Genomic DNA, 9,062 nt, shown 5'->3' with positions numbered 1-9,062 from the left:
CATCGCATGCTTTATATACGTACATCAATTTATACAACTCAAATCAATAAAATACGGGTCATTATTTATTCAAGCCAACCAACTCGTCAAAATTGAAATCAAATCTTTATGCACACATTTTACAGCTTCTACAGCCTTTCCCAAGGGCAAGAAAGGTTATAGCTCCTAAAATTGCTAATCCCAACCAAATAATGAGTGTAGAAAGTGTTTACAGCTTCTTATAATCATTAATGGTGGCCTATATTTTCCCTGCTAAAATCCTTGAATACAGGCCAAGGAATTTTGCACTTGTTTACAGTTATTGATATACTACAACAGCTTAACAAGGGCAAACACTATTTAAACATATAAAAAATTGAGAATACAGGCCAATACTATTATGCTATTACCGACTTTCTCATCTGACTGATCTCAGGTTTTCCCGTCTTAAAATAGAGGGTGAAGAATGTTTTTTCAGTTCATCTAGTAATGAGCCAAGTAATTGTGAAAGCTCTTTCGCAGCATCTTCATGTGGAAGTACTATGGTTTCTTGAGTGAAGGGTACAAAGTGCGACATGTAATTCTTCTTTGAAGTTGTTGGGTCCTTGCGTCTCCGAAAATAGGTCTCTTGGCTGCCTGCCAAAACATTAAGTAACTGGCCTTCTCTGTCAACATGTATAATATTATCAAGAGAAATCTCTTGTTGGATACTCCAGTCAGGTCCTCCGGGCATGTTATTCTCAGGGGAAGCTGCTGCATCTATGCATGCACTCTTGACTTTCAATAGAAGTCTCTCAGTTAAAACAATGAATAACCCAGGAAACCCCAGAGCAATGCAAGTCACTAAAACCTGTAAAAATATTTTGCATCAGAAACAATGTTGAGTTGATAATACGCAATTCAATTGTAATTGCATCTTCCAACCATTGACATTTCCAGAATGAGAAATACCTCATCCTTGAGTCTCTTGCTTTCCACCTCTTGCAGTACTGCAGTGCCAACAGCCTCCTCCCATGAGTAAGGGAGCAAGGGAGAATCTCTTAGCAGAGGTCTTGGAAATCGTACACGAAAATGGTTCAGCTGACTCGGATTACTACGATTCCGGATGCTTTGAGCCGTTCTTCCAGAAACTTCTAGGATACTAACAACAGGTCTTGCAATAAGCCCAGCTGCTCCAACTGCTATGCCTGCATATGTCAGAGGTGAAACTTTGGTTACAATCAGTACACTTTTGTGCCACTGATGTTTAGACCGGTCATCCTATATATTGACTTAATTAGGCCCAAAAGTTCTGTTTTGATTTTAAAAAAATGAAGAAAAGATGCAATGTGATCCATATTACATAGCTTTCAAAGTATTTTTGCTTGTACCCTCCGATTGCAAAAGAGAGAAATTAAAGAACTTAGCCATCGGAGTGAAAAGGCTCCATCTCTTAACCAAGACGAAGCTCAACATTCAATAGCTTAAGAATAAGTGTTTATTAGCACTTGTAGCAAGTCTGGTTTATGTGTAGAATTCCCACACTAATGATGATTCCAATTTTGAAGGGGTCCCTGTTATAAGTCTTACAATGATGTGCAGATAAATTTTTACGTCCTAAAGGACAAATTACATTTCACAGAAAAGAATAATATTCACATTACAAAAACCGACCCAAGATCCAAAGCGAGAACTAGAAAAAATGACCATATTGACAAAACTAGCACAAAAACCAAATTAACAGCACTGCATAAAAACAGAGGACAGCAATATGTACCCAGCAGAGCAGCATTTAGAGGGATATGCGTTGGGATATACATCATGAGATGTGCAGGCATTGCAAATCTAATAGTGTATATGCCAAGATATATTTCATTAAATGCTGCACTGCTTGCAACGAAACAAGGCTGACTTTGAGCAAACTTAACCTCATAGCATATGTTTCCCCTTAATATTTGCCAAAACTTTCGAAGTTATGAAAACATCAAGCTCCACTAAGCTTCAATGTTTGCATATAACTGATCTTTAATTGAATCTTCCACATTACTCAGTGCAGCATTCAGTCCTCGACGCTAACTTATTAAGGTGTTGGTCTCAACCACTTAGCATTAGGATCTCACATATATCAAGATTTTACTTCATCATTAATCACCTGGTACTTCACGTTAACAATTAAGTGATATGGATACAAACTTCAATTGCTTTAGCAGTTTTCCTAATCTTCTCCTTCTGCTCGAAAGCATTAGTATCCTTGCAATACATTTTTTTGAAGAAGTACATCTTATATTTACAGAAATATAATTAGACTGCAAAGCAAAATATGGAAGAGTATATACAATGAACACCATAACCTCCTCTGTAAGTCAACTACAACAGGAATAAAATCATAATAAGCCAGGGGCTTTAAAGATTGGCATCATTGATTAATAGTGAACCCTTCCTTAGTAGTTAACGACATACCTTATCATGCCACATACTACAGAAAAGAGACAGTGACCTAATCTCATACTCAGAGACAGACTTACACGGGATCTTCTAGAGCATGAATAAGGCTGAAACCTCTAAGCACTGCCAAAATCTGTGGAGAAAGAATGAACTAGGGACCAACAATCTGCAAAAAAGGGAGCATTCCAATTAACCCTGCACTGAAGCATAATTGAACACTGATCCTGCAAATACCTCCAGTAACTCTGAGCAAAGTGACACTCCCAGAAGATGTAATTCTCTCTGAGCAGCAATAAACGCAGCAAAGCTGTCAAAGAGTCTGTTAACCCTCAAAAGTTACATGTGCATTCTGAGGAAATCTGGGTAGCCTTCTCATTGTGTTAACATTGAACAGTACAACTCTTCAAGAAGTACCCAATGCACAAGGACTGGATCATGCTTTTCTGGTGTTCTCTCAGAGGACACTGTAAACACATCAAAACTTTTTTGGACTTCCCTCTCTTGCCAGGGCTTTTAATAACTCAAAAATGATGAATGGTTGATTATCATCAGATTCCTTGAAAGATCTTCTGGCAAAGGTTGGTTGTCAGATACTAAGCTCAGATTTTGAAATGGAGCATCCTCAGCTGTCACTGTATATATGTAGTCTAATTGCTTCTCGTATTTTGGATGTCATATTTGGGGTAGTTCACGGGCAGGAATCTCAACTGGAAATGGTTTTCATGGTCTCTTGATTGCAGAGAGATGGGAAATTTGGTATTATCTCTTAAATCCAAAGAGGTATAGTGGACAAGAAGTGAATGGAGGACAGAACTAAAACTTATTGTAATGCCCCTTCCTAATTGTTTTCTTAGGGTGAGGAGAAACCATTTTTGGCAACTTTTTTATTTTTGTCTTAATGCAATTTTGATGGAAGAACTTAGGAGAAAGGGGTTCGATGTGCCTTTCAGTGGATTGTGGGGGTCACTCACCCACCCAAAATATACACCCCTTGGAGGCAGCTTGATTTTCCTAAGTGGGGGATCGAAATATTTGATGAGACCCACGTGGGGCCCAAGGGAGAAAAAATAAATAGAAGTGAGCAGAATTTGGGGCCTTTTGATGATTTGAGAATATCATTGTTGCTTTGACCGTTTAGCTAAGCTACACGTGTTGTTCAGCACAGGAGTTTCCAAAGAAGTGAAGCTCATTCCTCTCTTCGGTGGACTTCGAGTGCCACCCTAGGAGGGCTTTCTTTTCCATTGGAGATAGAGAGAAGATCACCCAGCAGTGGAGTACGCTGCCTTGGCCAGCAAGGACGCAGTTTGGGAGCAGCTAGGGACGCAGTGGGAGAGACTGCGTGCTTGGTGGAGTAGGGGAGTCAGGGAATTCAACTGGAAAGGTTACTGGAGGTATTCACATCGAGTTGCCACGTAGGAGAGGAGAGATTACAGCAAGAAGGCCAGTCAAATACCTAGGTCAAGCTGCTGGTCAAAGGGCCTACGTCATCCTCACTCAGGACTACGAAGTCACTAGTGGGGGTCACTTGGAAGGAGGCTTAACAAGAGGATTGGGGAGCTGGGTTATGGGGAAATTGTTGGGAGTCTGATTTGGGGAGGTTTCCTGACTTTGTGGCAGCAAGTTACAGTAGTTCCAATTACAGGCAGTGAGTTACAGTATTGGAGGAGAGCCAATCGCCAAGGGGTTGAATTTGGAGGGTCAAAACCAGAGCAAAACCTTTCTGGGTTTTTCTGGGTTTTTGACAAGGATCACAACCCTAAATTTATAGAATTTTCTGGGCAGTTTTGAGGGGCCAAGTCAGCCAGCAGTGTAGAAAAACCATAGTTTTAAAACTCCGACTCCGACTCCTACTCGGCCGAGGATCGACTCCGACTCCGACTCCGAAACGGTAATGACTCGGCCGACTCGATTTCAATGACTCGGTCGTTGTAAAAAATACATTAAATATTTATTTTTTTTATTAAAAAACATAATTTTAAATATTTTAAACATAATTTTAAAGATTTTCATTCATGTTTCCAAACACACAGCATTATAATATAGATGGAAGACAACATATGATCAAAGTAGGCTCATGAACCAATCCATTATATCAAAATGGTACCCAATGGCAATACATAGTCAACTGTCATACATGATCAAAGACTCAAAACAAAATACAAATAACCAAGGAGGCTAGAAATGGCCTTTACAACAAAAGTAAACTGTGATGGTGACCAGACTGCAATACTAGTACTACTGGCTAGTAGCTACTGCCAGAGGAGCCAAGATCATCTCGACCAATCTCTGGATCATCATCATCAGAGTCAGACAAGGGGCCCCATGGCTCCTCCTCATCATCATCGTCTCCAACTGCAACTGTAGAAGTGGTACCAGTACCACTAGCAGGCTGTGCAGCAGATGCAAGCTGAGATAGAGTAGATATGCGGCTGTGCTTCTGTCGTGGCTGAGCAGAGGAAGCACCTGCAACTGGAGTCCTTGTTGGCTGTGAGACTGAGGCTGGTGGATTGGGATCTGCATTCAACTGAACAGGCTGAAGTTGAACAACATGTTCAAGTTCAACTGATGTCTCCATATCTAAATCTACATCAAGATCCTCATCAGGATCAAACTCTGCTGGACGACTCTCCACTACCCAATCTGATGTTGGATCAATGTCTTCCAACACAATGGGATCTGAATCAGGTCTTTTGTTCAGCAAATGGTTTCGTCTGAGCCGAAGGTTGTATTGGACATAAACTAGATCATTTAACCGTTTTTTATCCAAACGGTTTCTCTTCTTTGTGTGAATCCCCTCAAAGACAGACTAATTGCGCTCACACCCAGATGCACTGCAAGTTTGACTCAAAATATGAATTGCAAACCTTTGCAATTCAGGACAATGGCCACCAAAGGCCTCCCACCATTGTGTTGCAAAAAACATAGGAGTATAATGAATTATGAGTTAGCTGAAGCTCAACAAAATTACAAATTATATCTAACTTTCAAATTATAAACGATTTAACAAACTTTAATAAAAAAAGTAAAACCATTAAGAAATTGAAAATTGAAATTTTTGTTTACCTAGCTCATCTACTTCTCTTGCAATCTTAGATAGGTTCTTCCCAAAGGTACCTGATGCATTGTTGAAGGTTGTGACCTGTCGATGTATCTCCAGCTGATCAGACTCCAATGGGATCATGCGATCAATGTAATCAATCAGTCCATCTCTGACCTCCCCCCTCAAACCTCCTAACTCCTTAGCTTTATAATGATACCGTGGGTTCAAAAAATACCCAGCTGCATGTATAGGGCGATGGAGTTGATTGTTCCATCTTTCATCAATGATTGCCCAAATGGGCCCATACTTTGCCACTCTATCCTTGTCTTTATTTGCTCCTTTGCTTGATCCATAGCCTCATAAATGAAGCCCATAGCCAACCTTTCCCCATCCACCAACCACAACACCTTAAATAGTGCCTCAGCAAGCTTCACAATCTCTGTTGCCTTTCTCCAAAAAGTTTCTTCATGGACTTTCCTTTTCAATTCTTTGCCTTCCGGTTTGTTAGACCAATTGCTTTGATTCCATTCATCACTGGAAAACATCTTTTGCAAGTTTCTATGTTGGGAAAGCATAGATTGCAATGTCAAAAAATGTGTAGCAATGATCCAGGTAGATGTTGGTGGCCACCCACCTATCCCATTTCGACCCCCACAACTGTCCCTCTCAGCATTTTCAGTTTCCTTAATTATAGCGCAGTTTACTATTTTTAGCAGTTTTTCGGGTCCTGAACTTCCGGAGCCGTTTTGAGACCCGAAACGATGTTTTTTGGTTAGAGAGAGCATTGATTAAAGATATGATAGTTCTATCATCTCCAAATTTTGCAAGAAACAGTTGTTCAAAAGTTACCCAGTCTGTTATAATTCCTGCTGGAAGAGAAAAGTACCAGGATCCTACAGATCCTTTAAGAGTATAGGGAAACAATCTTACTACAATATCTTCATGCACAACCCCATCCAAATTCATGGCCAACATAAAATTGTTGATGTGTTCTTCAGCAGGAAGACCATCATCTAGATTGTATTTGGGTAACCATTTCTTTGGATGATCAGGAAGAGGATGTGGGTTTGCAAACAACACAGCACCAGGATTAGCCCAAGGTTGGTTAGCCATAACTTGAATTAGGATTGGAGAAGATATAGAAGCAAATCCAAAAGTAGAGGGTATGGATGTAGAAATTACAACTGGACTAATACTACTTGTGGTAACACTAATTATTTGAGTAGAAGAAATGGAAAGATGAGAGGATGTGAATGGAGGTGTAATGAATGAGGGGGTAAATGGAGGGGAATTTGATGTGACCTCACTTGTATCTGACTTAGATATAGACACAAGAACTTTTTTATGCTGTGAATGTATTGGAAACTCAAAGCGAGGTATTCCAAGTTTATCACTTTTTGATCGCGTTAGGATACCAGTTTCTCTGAATAAAGAAATAATACTTTCTTCAGAAACTTCGGGTTTATCAGGCTTTTCATCATAAATAGATATTCGTTCTAGTTTATGAACTAAGGACTGAACTTTAGGAGATTCTAGAGAATACTCTGAAGAAAGTAAGAGTTGAGATACTTTAGGAGATGAGGGGTAAGTTTCTACGACTTCTGATTTTTGAGTGGGTGACTTAGAACGTGATCGAGAAGCTGTAGGATTTTTGAGGGGGATTGACTCTTGTGAAGGCTTCGAGTTTGAGATTTAGATTTATATGCCATTCATAGTCAAGGCCCTCCTTCTAGAGCCAAAAATGTTGAGGCCTGAGAAATCTGCGGCAACAACAAGGGGGATAACCACCTGGTCCAGACCTTAGAGCAACACGTTTTCCATTTGGGATAGTGACTCTGACTGGATATGATGGGACCAATTTCCCAGTGTTTTGGGTTTATATGATTTGTGAGATTTTTCTGACGATTTGCAAAAGAATAACTAGAAATTAACATAGCTTTATTCTAAGATGCAAAACTTTGAATTAAATCTATTTTAATCTAACCCGAGGTATTGCTGGTTTTATGCGATATAAAAAGATGTCTATGTAATCTATGATGATATAGATCAATCGCAGACTATATAGAGTTAATATATTGTAAGATAATTCCTTTGAGAAAATAGTTAATCAAAAGTCTTGTGAAAAAAGATATCACATATTTTCATGATCACATATAAAACAAACCATTCTCTGTTTTGATATCATACAATAGTGCAACTGATACTTTAAATAGAGATGACAGATTTCATATATAATTCATGAAAGATAAACTTATCACTAATACTAGAAAAAAGATTTAGCAAAACATGGTAATAATACCAGATGTGTACCGTTCTGTTCATTTGACTAGTGACAATAGGCCATAATCAATCTTCTACCAATAAGTATCCCAAAGAATACAATAGTGCATCAACATAACCCATTTAATTCGACTTCGGTGGGGAGAATAAAGTCCCATAACCCATTTAATTCGACTTCTTCTTCAGGCTCTATTTCTTCTTCAGTTGCTGAGGCATCTTCAACATATTGATCTGATTCGACACTTGAAATCACATTCAGAGGCTGAGATGGTGAAGCAGTACTTCTATTGTATGGGCGATATGGTTTCTTGGGAACTGAAGATTCAACGACTTGTTTCTTTATTTCAATCATATCATTTGACATAGTTTTCAAGACATTTTGAAGTCCTTCAAGATTGAATGGATCCTTTGGGGTTTTATTCTTTGATTCTTGGCTAAAAGTCACCTTTTTAGATTTCTTATCTTCCATCTCAGATCACTTTTCTAAGGCTAAAATTATCTTTTCTACAGACAGGGCTTCTTTCATGTTTTCTGAGAGAGTAGCCTTACCGGCTCTATCTACAAAAATGGATATATTAGAGGGTAAAGCAGAAATGTACCACTCTATTTGTACATCAATAGAAAATTTAGAAGCAGCTGGGATTTTGTTTAATAACTTGTTAAATTTGGAGTTGAAATCTTTGATCTTTCACCCGAATTTGTTTTCAAGTTAGAGAGAGCATTCATTAAAGATGCGATAGTTCTATCATCTCCAAATTTTGCAAGAAACAGTTGTTGAAAAGTTACCCAGTCTGTTATAGTTCCCGCTGGAACAGAAAAGTACCAGGATCCTGCAGATCCTTTAAGAGTATAGGGAAACAATCTTACTACAATATCTTCATGCGCAACCCCATCCAAATTCATGGCCAACATAAAATTGTTGATGTGTTTTTCATCTGGAAGACCATCATCTGGATTGTATTTGGGTAACCATTTCTTTGGATGATCGGGACGAGGATGTGGGTTTGCAAACAACACGACACCAGGATTAGTCCAAGGTTGGTTAGCCATAACTCGAATCAGGATTTGAGAAGATATAAAAGCAGACCCAGAAGTAGTGGGTATGGATGTAGAACTTACAACTTGACTAGTACTACTTGTGGTAGCACTAATTGTTTGAGTAGAAGAAATGGAAAGATGAGAGGATGTGAATGGAGCTGTAGTGAATGAGGGGGTAAATGGAGGGGAATTTGATGTGACCTCACTTGACATCGCTTGAGCAGAGTTCCTATTAAAACCAACATCAATTAATTATTGCGTAAAATAAAAGATTTGATGAAATGACTGCATTTTGAAAGAA

The 9,062-nt window shown here is 38.9% G+C and overlaps 1 protein-coding gene across 1 annotated transcript; it reads right to left on the bottom strand.

The window, feature by feature from the left end:
- Window positions 1-321: 321 nt before the first annotated feature.
- On the bottom strand, window positions 322-8,773 carry LOC149248566 (uncharacterized). Its single transcript, XM_089450461.1, has 3 exons — window positions 8,416-8,773; window positions 931-1,166; window positions 322-829 (listed from the first exon to the last, which is right to left on the bottom strand). The coding sequence occupies exons 1-3, from the start codon at window positions 8,771-8,773 to the stop codon at window positions 398-400; spliced, it is 1,026 nt and encodes a 341-aa protein (XP_089306587.1). The 3' UTR covers window positions 322-397.
- Between the last annotated feature and the right edge of the window lie 289 nt (window positions 8,774-9,062).

This window comes from Pinus tabuliformis, chromosome 7 (genome assembly GCF_031772625.1).
Source record: "Pinus tabuliformis cultivar Carrire ecotype Pingquan chromosome 7, CPIR1, whole genome shotgun sequence".
Lineage (NCBI taxonomy): Eukaryota > Viridiplantae > Streptophyta > Pinopsida > Pinales > Pinaceae > Pinus > Pinus tabuliformis.
The sequence above is the reverse complement of the archived record's forward strand: the minus strand, read 5'-3'. Positions and strand labels throughout refer to the sequence as shown.

What these genes read in the sequence shown, in the direction of transcription:
- LOC149248566 (XM_089450461.1), bottom strand. Translation starts at nt 8,773, where the DNA reads ATGGCTAACCAACCTTGGACTAATCCTGGTGTCGTGTTGTTTGCAAAC. An exon ending in TAACTTGAAAACAAATTCGG is followed by an intron (nt 1,167 to 8,415) that starts GTGAAAGATCAA and finishes TGACATATGCAG; the next exon opens with GCATAGCAGTTGGAGCAGCT. An exon ending in GCAAGAGACTCAAGGATGAG is followed by an intron (nt 830 to 930) that starts GTATTTCTCATT and finishes ATATTTTTACAG; the next exon opens with GTTTTAGTGACTTGCATTGC.